This window comes from Sitophilus oryzae, unplaced genomic scaffold (assembly GCF_002938485.1).
Source record: "Sitophilus oryzae breed Bouriz unplaced genomic scaffold, Soryzae_2.0 scaffold_227_pilon_pilon, whole genome shotgun sequence".
NCBI classification, from domain to species: domain Eukaryota; kingdom Metazoa; phylum Arthropoda; class Insecta; order Coleoptera; family Curculionidae; genus Sitophilus; species Sitophilus oryzae.
Genome location: NW_022146782.1, coordinates 2,218,412 through 2,233,337, shown reverse-complemented (window position 1 = coordinate 2,233,337; position 14,926 = coordinate 2,218,412). Strand labels below are relative to the sequence as shown.

The 14,926-nt window shown below is 33.1% G+C and overlaps 2 protein-coding genes across 2 annotated transcripts in view; one reads left to right on the top strand and one right to left on the bottom strand.

The window, feature by feature from the left end:
• Nucleotides 1-11,058, bottom strand: part of LOC115884262 — a 62,771-nt gene extending 51,713 nt beyond the window's left edge. Inside the window, exons 1-2 of the mRNA XM_030902775.1 lie at nucleotides 10,738-11,058; nucleotides 10,164-10,349 (exon numbers count right to left, since the gene is read on the bottom strand). Of these exons, the coding sequence (XP_030758635.1) occupies nucleotides 10,164-10,349; nucleotides 10,738-10,820 (269 nt within the window). The 5' untranslated portion in view covers nucleotides 10,821-11,058. The remainder of the gene's footprint in view (nucleotides 1-10,163; nucleotides 10,350-10,737) is intronic.
• Nucleotides 1-14,926, top strand: part of LOC115884263 — a 113,600-nt gene that overhangs the window by 9,123 nt on the left and 89,551 nt on the right. The window contains exon 3 of the mRNA XM_030902776.1: nucleotides 11,975-12,187. Coding sequence (XP_030758636.1) covers nucleotides 11,975-12,187 — 213 coding nt within the window. The remainder of the gene's footprint in view (nucleotides 1-11,974; nucleotides 12,188-14,926) is intronic.

Here is a 14,926-nt window from a genome sequence, read left to right as displayed (position 1 = left end):
GTTTCTACTTTGAAAAATACTAATGGGCCTTAAAATTAAAGAAGTTTTAAAAATTTTCTTGAATTTTTTTTTAGTAAAATGAAAATAATTTATTCGCAGTCGAAAAAATTGTTTCCGCGTGTTTTTTAGGGTCAAATATTTCAAGTTAATGGATTCAAAAAGCAGGAATTGCTATTTTAGGAACGAAATATTTTCTTATTTAACAACATGGCGGTTTTCACTTTGTTGTTTTGGAGATTAAGATGGAGTAGTTCGAGTAGTCGCATACTGGACTAATAAAGTCGCAGTTCGGCCTTAACAGGTAGTATACTAGTCGCAAGATTGCCTAATTTAGTCATCCTAGAATCTAGCTTGTGCCGCCCTCTATAATCTAAATAAACGAGGGAGTGGATAAACTATCGGTAATATATGTCGATATATATTTAAATTTAGTTTTTTATGTACCTTTCTTATGTCCCATTTTAATTAAGTTTTTTTTATAAAAACAAAAACAGCACTGAACTGTCTGACTGAACAGAACAATGAAGTGAAAATTTAAGATTTAAGGTTATGGTTCAATACAGTTGCATAAAGGTAGTGACTCGACGTCCTACCAACGTAAGAATAAGGAAATCTAAACAACGTTGGAATTAGTAAAACAGACGACGTTTGCATAACGTTGGAATAGGTCCTGAAACTGACGTCGGAAAACTTTATATTGTCCAACGTTGTAACTACGTTGTCCGAATCACCTAAAGATCACTTAAGCAAAGGTTACAAGACAACGTTTATTCGACGTCGTAGAAGCTTCTACTTTGCTGTAGTACTAGTCCAACGTCGGCACAACGTTATAAAAACGTTTAAATTTATTTTAATACCCAAGGTAGGGAGCTAACTATTTTTTGTAACTAATCCAACGTTGTGTTTAGTAAACATGTGGTCGCAAGTCGTGAAAATGCTACTTGGGATACAGTCTCAGGGCTTTAACAAAAGCCAGTATCTGAGACGGCTCCGCAGAGGCCACCTCCCCGTCCTCGACATCAGCCGTACCAAAGCTCGAATGGTCGTCATCTCGGCGCACTCAGTGATAAGGTGTTCTGGTGTTTCCTCATTTTCCCCACAGAATCTGCATTCGCCGTTGTTTCTCAGTTTCAGCCTACTGAGGTGTTCGTTAAGGAGACAGTGTCATGTTAGAAACCCGAAAATCAAGGAAAACCTTTGATTTTTCTCGGTCGTAAGTTCTGAGGAACTTTTTCGAGAGTCTTAGACCGTTAGGGAACACCAAGTCCAAGTTACGGATGGAGTCTTCGTCCAGATTCTCCAGTTCCGCTTTCAGTTGGTTCCCGTTTGGAAAACAGAACGGTTCTGGTTCAGTTAGTGGAGTGTTTGCTCCTTTTCTAGCTAGATCATTTGCTTTTTCATTGCCTTCTATCCCTTGGTGAGCAGGCACCCAGAGTAGGAAGACTTTATTTTCTTTGCCTAATTTGTTGAGCTTCTCTAGGCATTCTTTGACGAACTTCGAATTGATGGTGACTGAGTTCATCACGTTTAGTGCTGCTTGACTATCGGAAAGGATGGCCTATCTAAGATAAACTATACGCATCTTTCGATAGCGCAAATTTCTGCCTGAAGGATACTGGAGTAGGTGCCCATTTGTTTGGAGTATTTAGTTTTCGACCCAAATACTCCTATCCCTGTCCCTGTCTTAATGGTTTCTTACATGCTGAGTAAGCGTTTCTTCCTCCCAATCCTTTTTATTAATCAAGACCACAGTGCAGTGAGGTGTTTCTTAAAAATTTGTAAATTCTTGCTATGTATCCACTGGGAGTTTGTACGAGGGTTGACTTTTATATTTTGCATATAGAGGTAGAAAAAACAGTAAATAACTTTTAAACGCTATTGTTTTTTGAAGTATTCTTTACGAAGAGAAATTAATTTTTAGCATGTTGGACCCAATTTTGAAAGCATTTTTTCCACGCGCTTCTTGGTACCTTTAAAATTGCGTTTTTGGCACCGACTGCATCTTCTGGGCACTGGAACCTTTGACCAACGCAGTTCATTCAATTTTTGGAAAAGTAAAAAAGGATAAAAAAAATGTTTTCTTACTATAAAAACTCAACTGTTTTTCGAGCTGTGTGGAAACTTGCATTGTCTTGGTGCAGGATAATTTATTATTGAGGATTCGTTTTTTTAAAAATCAGCAATTACTTCCGCCAAACAAATAGATGTATATCAATCAGCAGTAACAGTTCTTTGATCTTACAGAGGAATTGTTACTACATGACCCGCTTTTGAGACAAATGTCGCCACCATTCTTTTGGAAACACTTTGAGAATAGATAATTTTCGTCGGTTTTGGATCATCTTGGTTCATCAAAATAGCCGATTGACCTCTATTTTCGGGTTCATAAGAATAAATCCAGAATTGAGCGCCACTGATAATACTGTATATATTTTTTGAGTTTCCTGTAGAGTTTTTGACACCAATTGACTCTTAATGCTTCTTGTTCTTCTGTCAACAGATGCGGTTTATCCAACTAGAAACTAACTTTTTACAAATAATTCTTCATGTAATTTTTTTCAATAATTGAGGTCTTTGATGAAATGCCATTACTCGCTGACGAGTATTTGACACGCATCAGAAGATGGTCACGCAAGGCGTTTTCTTTCATGAGCTTTTCTGTGACTAAAAAGCCCGATACGTGATGTTATCTGTCTACCGCACTCCGGACATTCAAAAATTTCATTGCTTTGTTGCCCCTTTACTTTTTGGTTGTTGCTGTTAACTGACTTTACACTTCTTCTCCATTCCGTTCTATTGTGAGCTGCCTCTTCCCACTCATTCTGCTTATTAATTCTCTTTAAGTTTTCGTGGAAAATATCCTTGTACCTTTTGAGTTGTCCACCCGGCCTCCTCTTACCGTCTACAAGCTCACCGTAAAGCAGAGATTTTGGTATGCGGTTTTCTTGCATTCTGTATACGTGACCAGCCCATCTTAAGCGGGACTTTGTAATCATGACTTCAATACTCTCGCAGTTAGCTTTTTCAAGGACCGATACGTTTGAGACATGACGGAACCATTTTATTCTTAAGAGTTGTCTAAGATGTCTCTGTTGCAACTTGTTTAATGCGTTCATGTGTCGACGGTACGGCACCCAGGTTTCGCTTCCATATAACATGGTGGGAATTATTATTGCTCGGTACACTGCAAGTTTCGTTTTTGTGCTCAAGTCATGATTGTAGAAAACCCAGTCTTTTAATTTCCAGAATGCTCTTGAGGCGCTGCTAATCCTGTGCTGAATTTCACAGTCGATATTGGCCTTTTCCGAAATCAAACTGCAGAGGTAATTGAATTCCGCTGCATATTCCAACAGCTCATCTCCGATTTTTATAGCATTGTTGTGATCTTCCGGAGGAGTGCACATGATTTTAGTTTTATCGATGTTCAGCTTAAGTCCCAAGGCCTCGTATGCCCAGGTAGGTATATGTATTCAACATTTCTTGCAATTGCTGTAACGTATTTGCAACTAGAGCACAGTCATCAGCGTATTGAAGTTCTGTGATGAATTTTGTACGTGTTTTTGCCCTGAGTCTTTTTATGTTGAACAGACCGCCGTCGTATCTGTATCTAATGATATGTCGATCTTCTTGGATCAGCTTACTCTTAGATGTATGACTTTAAACAAAGATACAACTCATAAGTTTAAACTAATTGTTATAAACGATGTAGCCAAACGGTTTAAGATCAACTAAAACAACAGTAATTTGTTGACACAACTGTCACACTGTTTTTTACAGAAATATACGCGTATTTCTAACTGTTAATTTTAATTTCATGTATTACACCAAGAGAATTTGCAGTGGGTTCTCCCAGTTCATTGCGAATGCGAGTACATGCTTGTATATATTTTTATATTTTTTAACCAGCATACATCTTTGCTGTTCAAGATATATAGGTGAAAAAGTTGAAGTAAAAGGAATGTTGCAACTGTAAATCTTCTCTCTAATTCTCGAGATCTACCGTTTTCGGTAAACTAATCCAGATTAACAGCGAAATAATGAAGGTACAATATGGATTATGGTCCGTATTAAGAAAAATTTCATTATTTAAAATAATATTTTTTTTTAATAATTTATTATTATTGATATTTCGAAAAAATGTTTAATATCACAACACACAGGAGATCTCGATGAAGAAGAATTTAGGACACCCAAAGCGAGGTAGATAAATATGAACGTTTTGGCTTAGGTCATTACAATTGACTTTTGATTTTAACAAATTCCGACCGGAGCAAGCGCTTCAGCGGCAGAAATCAGAAATTATCAGTATGTATTTCACGCGGCCGTCATGTTGATCGCATTAAAATAATATTGAAATCTTGGTTTTGTCATAATATTTAAGTATTTTAGTTTTTTGCTAGTGCAATTATTGAAACTATAAAACACTCCGGTACGAGGTTTGTGTGATGTAACGCTGTTTCGGGTAGTAAAAAATAAGCGAAAAAGAATTTGAACTAGGCGTCGTGTTGTGTTGTGACAATTTCAAATAATTGCCTAGAGAGCGTAATTAAGGCGTTATTCGGTGCAGTAACATTCAATAACTCAACTTTGCTAGATATTCAACTCTCCCGAAACAACATTTTATAGCTTCATATTTTGTCACGATCAAAAGCAAAAATTGATTCAAGCAGTTCGACGAAACAAGTGAGTAAACAAATTGCTCGTTACATAATCAAAAAATTAAATAGACATAGATAGGTATACTATGAGAGGATAAAATATAATTTGCAATATTAATGGTATACTTTTTTTAATCAACTAGTGATTAAATGTTTTGTGAACATCTTCTAAAATTATAATTACCTATGTAGTACCTTTAAAAAATTTCGTTATAGCCGAAATAGCCCCAATTACAGTATTGGCTATAAGTGGATGAACTTTGATAAAATAATGGGTTTTTCCTAATATGTTTAAAATTAAAATTTGATGTTTATGTTTATGTTTATGTTGTATTTTTATGTTTAAAATTAAAATTATATTTACTTGAAGTCAGTGTTATAAAAATAAATAGCATTGTTTTTTTTTAAATTTGCTTTAATAAGGTAGCAAAAAATTTAAATTGAAAAAACCATTGGACAAAAGTAGATGAACAAAATATATATTTAATAAAAAAAATCTTATGTTAACAAAAACTAATAAATTAACTTAAATTACTTTCAGACATCGCTTAGGCATAGATCCCAGAAGATTTTCCATTATTGAAAAATCGATATTTTTCCAAGACTCTTCCAAAGCTGCAAATAATTCTTGCTTATTTTTGTAGAATTTGGTCCCAATGTTTTGATCCAAAATTTCCCATAAATTTTCTATTGGATTCAGGTCTGGGGATTGCGATGGCCATTTGAGAACAGTCACAATTTCATCTTCCAAAAACCTTTTACCCAATTGTGAGGCATGTTTCGGGTCGTTATCATGTTGGAAGTAGTGTACAACTGGCATTTTTCCTCCAAATAAGGCACTAAAAGGTTTTGTAAAATTTCTCTGTAGCCAAACCGATCCATTATGCCCTCAATTTTATGGAGAGGCCCCGCATCCCATACCCAGAAAAACAGCCCTATACCATGATTGAGCCCCCACCATGTTTTACAGTGGGTCGCGTGTACTTTGGTAGCAATCGTGTGTTGGGAGGTCTTCCTACATGTTGAATTCCATCTGATGACATCAAATAAAACTTTGATTCATCACTAAAATAAACTTTTTTCCATTGAGTCACAGTCCAGTTTTGATGTTCCTTGGCAAATGCTAATCGGGCCTCCAAATTTTTTTTTGATAGCAGTGGTTTCTTGGCGGGTCTTCGGGAAAACAACTTCTGGTCAACTAATTTACATCGGATCGTCTTTGTACTCGCTGGTGGATAGCCCATTTCTTCAAGTTTTGCTTTTATCTTCGTTGACGGCAAAAATGGATCTTGTGAAGAAATTCGTTTTATGGCTTTTATCACATTGGGACCAACTTTTTTAGGTCGTTCTGGTTTTCTTTTTATAGAGACATCTCCTCTCTCATTATATCTCTAATGTGTGATATAATAACGTGATTTTCCAAGGCGTAATTGCTTAGCCATTCACTACTCGCAACTTAAGATCTGCAGACAAGTTAATTCCACGTGGTATGCCTCAAATGTTTCTAAATCGCAATTGTTCATAAAAGCAGAACAAATGAAACTAACGACTTTTAAAAATATTTGGTTCATCTACTTTTGTCCAAGACAAAAAAGCAACATTTGCCAATTCTTATCTATAACTGATAAGACTAACAGAAGAATTTATATTTGTTTGTAGTATTTTGGTGAGAATGTATTAACCTTTTAACATACAAAGGTACATAAAATAATTTTGATATTTCACACCTCAAATCTGATTTTCATCGCAATTATTGGTATCGGTTCATCCACTTTTGGCCAATACTGTATGTCCCACTAGCAAAACCGGTGATTAAAACTATGCTCGCTACTCTATAGTTGAATTCATCTAAAAAGTTTTTTAGCTGGAATAATAAATTATAATACAATTTAGACCTGCTAAAGATATCAAAATAGGTACTTTTATTTTTAGAGTTTTTACAAATTATACTTCCTAACATTTTTATAATTATTAAATAATACATTTTTGGTATACTCGCTATTTAAACCCGTGTACTTGTATATACTAGTTGTTTACGATATTCTCCGATAGAGGCAGCACCGCCTGAGAACGCACCAAGCCTATACGTGTATAAACATGGTATATAAATTATTTTCTGCAAGTCTGATATATTAAATTTATGTCTTTTATGTGTAAAATGGGCTAAATTCCCTAAGTCCGGCTCTGTACCACCGTCTGCTGTCGCAGCAGTGATTTAACGGCTCCTGTATCTGCGAGGAATCGGATAATTATAAATCCAAACGTTCAATTTACTATCGAGAAAATTGTAACATCAGTTCAATCTGTACGATTTATTGGAAAAAGTGCCAAGCAGATTTCTCAAGAACTAGCGAAAATATAAATTATGACGGAACGTAATAAATGGTTATCTTTCGCACCTCAGAATTATATCAGACATATCTTCTATCCTATATTATTTATTGGTATATTGCGTACTGTTTTGCATATAGGGTATATATTTTTAAAACGTGCCTATACAGGGTGGTCCGTAGAAGTTATGTATTCCGGAAACTTCTGCAGCATATTCTGCAGATTAAAAATTAGTAGAAAAGTTCGTATAAATGTATGTCCTAAAATGCTTAGTTTCGAAGATACAGGGTGTAGAGATTTCATATTTATTTCGATTTTTTCCAAATAATTTCTGAAGTAACGTCAATATTTGGATGAAAATTGGTGACTGGGAGTTTTTTCACATGAGAAATTTGATTTTGATGTCAATATGACTCCTATTTGTCGCGGGCACCACCTACATGTGTTTAAACTGTTTTGAAGAGTAATAACTTTTCGTCCGCACCTGTATAAATCTACTGGGTCAAAAAATAACTTTCCGTGATTTTTCACGTAAAAAATGTCTCTTGGTAAATGTAATTTTTTTACTCAGTAGTTTTATACAGGTACGGACAAAAAGTTATTACACTTTTCCCTCTATAAGTAGGAGTTATTATACTGACATCAAAATCAAACTTCTCATGTCAAAAAACTTCCAAACACCAATTTTCATCCAAATATTGACGTTAATTCAAAAATTATTTGGAAAAAATCGAAATAAAAATGAAACTTCTAAACCCTGTATCCCCGAAACACTAAGCATTTTAGATCATACTCGTAGATTAATACGAACTTTTTTACTTATTTTTATTTGCAAAATATGCTGACGAAGTTTCCGGAATACAGTTCGGATCACCCTGTATATAATATTTTTGACTTTTTCATAACCATTGTACAGGGTGAGTCAACGATAGAGTAAAGTCCATTATCTCATTTGTTGCGAGGTTTACAAAAAAATATTAAATATAAAAGTTATAGAGATGGTAAAGATACACATTTTAAAATTATTATAGAGTATACAGGGTGCTTCAAAAAAGTGTGGCGAATATAACATGTTTTTTTAAACGTAACACCCTATTTTTTATTTTATTTTTAGATTCTGCGTAAAATTCCATAACTTTTTTATGGATAATGTTATATACCTAAAATTAATAGTTTTTGTTATATTTAAATTTGTTTACACAAATGTTAGATTGCAGTGGGTTAAAAAATTGTCAATGCTGGCATTGATTCTGAAGTTGGACAACTAAAATTTGGTAGGAGTATTTTATAAAGATATAGAAAAAGACCTATGTTATAATATATTTAGGAAATTCAGCTACTTAAAATTAAGGAATTTCAGTTTTTTTAAATGGTACACCCTATATATTATCATTTTTTCTGATAGATTTTACCAAACTCTTCAACTTTTATTTAGAATGTCATATACCTATTTATTACATATATTTTATTTAGAATGTCATAAAAAATATACATATTTTTATTAGTTTGCGGTTTGTTCCATTTTTTTCTATTTTTACCCATATTTTTAATACAATTGCGCTATAACATCATAGTTGCCATGACAAAAAGTAATAATTATCACAATTTCATGTCTGTTAAGCAAGTTAAGAACAAAATTTGAATTTTAGTTTAATTTGTTCTAATAAGTATAAATGGTAGAGATAATAGTTACAGATTTTCTTGAAATGAATTAGTCAATGAGATTGATATACACGCACAAGCTTAGAAAATTAATTAAATGCACAACATTTTTTGGTTAAATACTATATATTATATAGTACTTTGCTAACTACTATAAGGATAGATGTATGTATATTATCTAGAAAACATCTTCAGTGTGTAATGAGACGGTTTCGCGGCAGTAGTAATATTGGCTTTACCAAATGAATTATAAACCAGAATTACTACGAGAAAAAACTTTACTGTATATGGAAGAAAATTCATATATCAGTAGTCTTCAGCAATTAGGTAATCTAGTATTACCCTAATCTGTGGCTATTCGCCCCGACGAAAAATCCCAAGTGTCATCTTTCATAATATAGAAATACACCAAGAAATTCACTACTGCGATTTAGTTTATTTGAGTAAAGTTAATTAATTTTAACTAATACCAGCAATTGTAACTAATTATGAAGCTACTTGTTAAAGGTAAGTAATAAATAGTTTTGTTTTGTCATGGCAACTATGATTTTATAGGGTAATTGTATTAAAAATATGGGTAAAAATAGAAAAAATGGGAATAAATCGCAAACTATCAAAAATAGGGATATGACATACTTAATAAAAGTTGAAGAGTGTTGTCAAATCTACCAGAAAAAATGACAATATATAGGGTGTCCCATTTAAAAAATTTGAGATTTTTTAATTTTAAATAGTTGAAATTCATAAATATATTTTGAACACCCTGTATCATTTAACTAAAATATCTTTACAAATATCTTTTTTTTCATCTCTATAAAACTCTCCTACCAAATTTTGGTACTGCAACTTCAGAAACAATGGCACCACTGACAATTTTTTACCACACTGCAATTTAACATTTGTTTAAATAAATTGAAATATTATAAGAACTATTAATTTTAGGTATATAACATTATATATAAAAAAGTTATGGAATTTTACGCAGAATCTAAAAATAAAATAAAAAATAGGGAGTTGCATTTAAAAAAACATATGTTATAGCCGCCACACTTTTTTGAAGCACCTTGTATACTCTATAATAATTTTAAAATGTGTATCTTAACCATCCCTATAACTTTTATATTAAACATTTTTTTGTAAACCTTGAAATAAATGAGATAATGGACTTTACTCTATCGTTGACTCACCCTGTACAGGAAAATTTTTAAAGGAGAACTGTTTATCATCAATATTTATATATTTCTTATTTTTTTGGTAGGGTATTTTTATTTTTAGTATAAGTGGATTTAGACACAATACAACAACATTAAAATTGTTGGGTTTCGAGGTAACTGATGTATCTGTCGGTTTAATCATAACCGTCATGTCAGGGTGAAAACACAATGCCAAGCATTATTTAATAAACATAGTTAAAATAATAATTAAAAACGATACATTATAACATTAAAACATCATCATCAAATTAGTTTTATTTTTAATAATCTGTTGATGATTTTTTTCTTCAATACTTGCCTTGCTTTCCCAAATAGAACATGTAGTTCCTTTCTGTTTTTAGAACTAGATTCTTGGATGGAGTCCTTGATATGGCTGTGCCCTATCTGTTTTTCCATATTAGCATCAACAATATGGTTAGCGAAACGATCAGCAAGTATTTTGGTGTATTGTTGTGAATCAGTGTTGGATCTGGATGCTGTAATTCTGTAACACAAAAGGCTCCAAAAGTCAAATCAAACTGTAAATAAACAAACGTTTTGTTTTCATTTTTCTTGAATACAGGTAATCGTTCATACTGAGTAAAAAATATACATTTACGACATTTTTTAGTAGTTTTATACAGGTACGGACGAAAAGTTATTTGATTGACTCTCCAAAACAGTTAAAACACATGTAGGTGGCGCCCCCTACAAATAGGAGTCATATTGACATCAAAATCAAATTTCTCATATCAAGAAACTCCCGGATACTAATTTTCATCCAAATATTGATCTTATTTCAGAAATTATTTGGAAAAAATCGAAATAAAAATGAAACTTCTACACCCTGTATCTCCGAAACTAAGCTATTTAGGACATACATTTATACGAACTTTTTTATCTGTAGAATGTGCTGCCGAAGTTTCCGGAATACAGTTCGGACCGCCCTGTATATTTGGTTACAACTTTTACACATGTTTGTAGGGCTGGTTGTCAATAAAACTGCCTTTAACAAAAAATTGTATCCAATAAACTGTTTTCAAACGGTACATAGTACCTACTCCAATAGAAGAGGTAACATGTGGTCATCGAGCAATAAAGATGCGTACTGTATTTTCACCACACATTATGCTTTTATATCTCTTATGGTACCACCATATCCAATATAGTTTTCACTCCGTTCGAGATTGCAGTCTGAATTTTTTAATGGTCGACGTTTCGCGTATACACTTTGATTCTAATTATCAGACCATAGCGTTTGATAGTTTTGCGGACGAGCACTGTTTATTTTACGATATATTAATTAATATTAACGAGAGATACTTACCGTGTGACCTATAAATCTCGCCATTTAAATTAAATCTGTGCTGAAATAACAATTAATAACTGTATTAATTTATCCGGGACGAGATACCATCATTAACAGACATCCTAAATTTGAGATAAGGTAAAAAAAGTTTTTTTCTTATGACAGTACCTAGATTTTTATGTTCTAGTTCTTCAGATACTTAATGTTTTGAAGAATAATTTTTTAAATCGATTATACAACCACGGTAGCCCCTATGTTCGTGTTTAGGTCTATAAAGGGAGATCGAAAAGTAATAGTGGTTATAAGATTTTTGGCAGCCATTTTTAGGAAATCTAAAAAATATTGCGTAATATTAATTATACTATTACAGTATACAGGGGGTTTCAAAAAACATGTGCCATCTCTCGTGAGGGTATTCCTCAGGTAAAAATAATCAACATAGGTCCGATTCTGCTTTGTTTCGTAGCTACAGGGTGTTAAAGTTTTAATAATCTTTCGAATTATTATAATTTTCTTCCAAGTACTTTTAGTGATTCGAATGAAATTTTGAGGGTTAAAGTATACAATCAAGCTACATATTTTTATGCTAAAAAAGTGTCGATAAATTCATCAAGGACGTGAATATGAGTTATCACTGGAAACTACTACTACTTTCTCATCAACCCCTATAACAGACCTAAGCGCGAAAATGCCTCTAATCCACTACCTCTATATCTCTGATAGTATTGTACAGCAAATACGTTAAAAGAAAATTTTAAAAAGTTAATTTAAACGTATTTGTTGTGCAGATTGCAGAAGCTAATGTGTATTACTGGTTGCAGGCACGGCAGGCTCAACGTTCTGCGCTGGCTGTTGTGGGAGGCCGAGTCGAGAGAGGGCAGCACCATAGGCGGCGCCATGCCGGCGCTGGAGAAAGGCAACCCGCTTACCGGCGAGGCGCACGGCGGCAACGCCACCTTGGCGCTTCACTACGCGGCCGCTAGAGGCTGCTTGGATTGCGTCCGGCTTTTGGTGGATTCCTCATCCGAATTAAGGTAAGGATTGGGAAATATAGTAGCCGCTTCTAAAGAAACCACCGTGTCGTCTTTGGCGTCGTCCAGGAGACGACTGCTTTGCTAGCGCCCCTTTTTTTTCTGTCTCGATATTAAGAGAGCGTTCTTTGCTGGAAACACTGCGATCTGTAAGCAGTGGCGCATCTAGAAATTGTCTGGGAGGGGTATAGTGACAATATTTAAGTAAAGTAACTAGATTTAAATTAAATGTTCACTAAAAGATATCGATATATGAGCATAGTTTTCTCAAATAGATAGTGTCGCTTGCGATCCAGAGCCTCGCAGTGGTATATTAATAAATAAATAAATAAATGCCTTTATTGTCAAAAAATTTTTACAATTTGTAGACAAAGGTAAACTAAACAAACAAACAAAAGAGAATACAAAACAAGTATACAAATTACATTATCAGTCTTATTGTTTAAAATAAACATTTATAAATGTTTACAATGTCAAAGAATAAAAAAAATAAAAATAAGATTCAAAAATATTTAGTAAGTTTATAGTAAATATTATAGTAATAGCAAATATGAGACCAGTGTTTACAAGATCAAATTCGATTATCAAAATATAAGTCATTTACGGCGTAGAAAGCCTTATCTAGTAAATAAAATTTCAATGCTTTGCGAAATGAAGAAAATGATGTTATGGATTTGATTTCAAATGACAGGTAATTGTATTAACTCTGAGCGTGGGGTAGGTAGATAAAGATCTTGCTCCGCGTTCCTGAGTGGATAAGTGTGAGATGGCCTTTCTTGAGAAGCTGATACATGCTTACGTATTAGGCAGACGGATTCAAATATAAATAAAGAAGGAAGAGGTAATATTTTTAATTTTTTTAAAAAAGTCCTGGCAATGAGTTCTGCTGTTTAGTCCCAGTGAATATCGAACAGCTCTCTTCTGGAGCTTGAAAATGCGGTCAAATTGAGTCGCACAACACTTACCCCAGAATATTAAAATTATTTAAATTATGTGCTGTTACAGGATCTTTATTGTTATTGAGTCTAGAGCAAAAACTTCCTTGACACAAGAGAAAATATGTTTCTTTTGACCAGATCTACCGCCTCTTAAAATACTTGCACTGAGACACTATTTCTGAGACACCCTGTATAGTTAGGTATACAGGGTGTCTCAGATTTTAATCGGGAAAATTTAAAAGACGATAGAACTTGCAAAAATAAAACAAAAAGTTCATATCAACTTGTAAGATTTAAAGGTTCCTTTTCGAGATACAGGGTGTTAAAGTTACTTAAAAAAGAAAAAAAATAAGATATTTGAAAAACTATTTAATCGATTTTGATATAACTTGACCCGTTTATAATACTTACTATGGGACTTAATTTGATGTAATTAGATTTAAGTTTAATGGCCAGGGGCGGCGGTGGGGCATCACTGTTAAATTATTTTAAAGGAAAAAATAGGCACGCCACAGCTTTTTTAGAAGTTTAATATTATTTTTGGATTTAGTAATTAAAAATATTATTTTTTTGTCTCCTGACTTTTTTGTCTATCTTGCTTACTTCTTGCAAAAGAAAATAAATTCATTTATTCACTCCAGCCTGGAGTGTTTTTTCGTGAGAACCACCTTCCCCTTATAAAAATTTCACCGCCCGCCACTGATTGGTAGCTAATAATACCAATATTAGTAAACAAATTAATCAAACGTTCAAAATATTCGCTAAATATCGGTTATAATGTGCAAACCTACTCCGAACTTATGTGTCAACTATCTAAATTCTTGAATTATTTATTGAGGCATTGAATTAATATGCATGTATTAAAATATGCCTTGTTATACCGAGTTTCGTGCTGACTGCCTGGCCTAAATTTTTATTCAAATAAAATTCTACAATTAACAATAAAATCGTTTTTTGTGTTAATTGGTAACAAAGTAACTTATTTGCAATTATCTTGGTATAATTACAAATATTCAGGGTAAGTAGCATTCTAGCATTCATTGTATTTTGTGTTTGGGAGGTTCTTTATAAGAATTTTTGCATCTAAAACAGAGGATTCCAAACTTTTTTTTATAGAAAATTTTCAAAATTTTACTGGTTTCGGTGGACATTTTTACAAACTACCTACAAAATAAAAAAAAAACAAGCTTTATTGTACAAAAAACCAAAACAGCTTCATCGACAAAGCATTCACAAAACAAAAAAGCACAAAAACAAATATACAAATAATAAAAAAAAAATGTCATACAATACCAATCATTTCAAAAAAATTTACGTCATATTACAAATAAAACATATATGGACATTGCAGAACACAGGCGTATCTAGAAAATTTTGCAAAAGGAAAACTGTAAATGGATAAAATCATGTTATATATCATAAAATCAATATTAAATATTAAATACTAGACATTTACTAGACAAGTTAAATAACCAGTGTGTGAGATGATCAAAATTTTAAAATTCAAAATTGTTCATGATTAAACAGCAACAAAAAAGTCTCCAGTAAGTATGATTTCAGAGCTTTGCGAAATGCGGGAAAGAATGAAAGTGACTTGATATTCGAAGGCAGATGATTGTACATTTTCTTGGCATTGTACAGTATTGAGCCCTTAACTAGTTCTGAGCTCGGGGTTGGCAGATAAATATCGTGCTCCGCATTCCTAAGTGGATAGTTGTGAGAAGGCCTTTCCGGAATAGAGAATATGTGCTTGCGGATTAAGCAAACGGATTCAAAAATGAATAAGGAAGGAAGAGTCAGTATT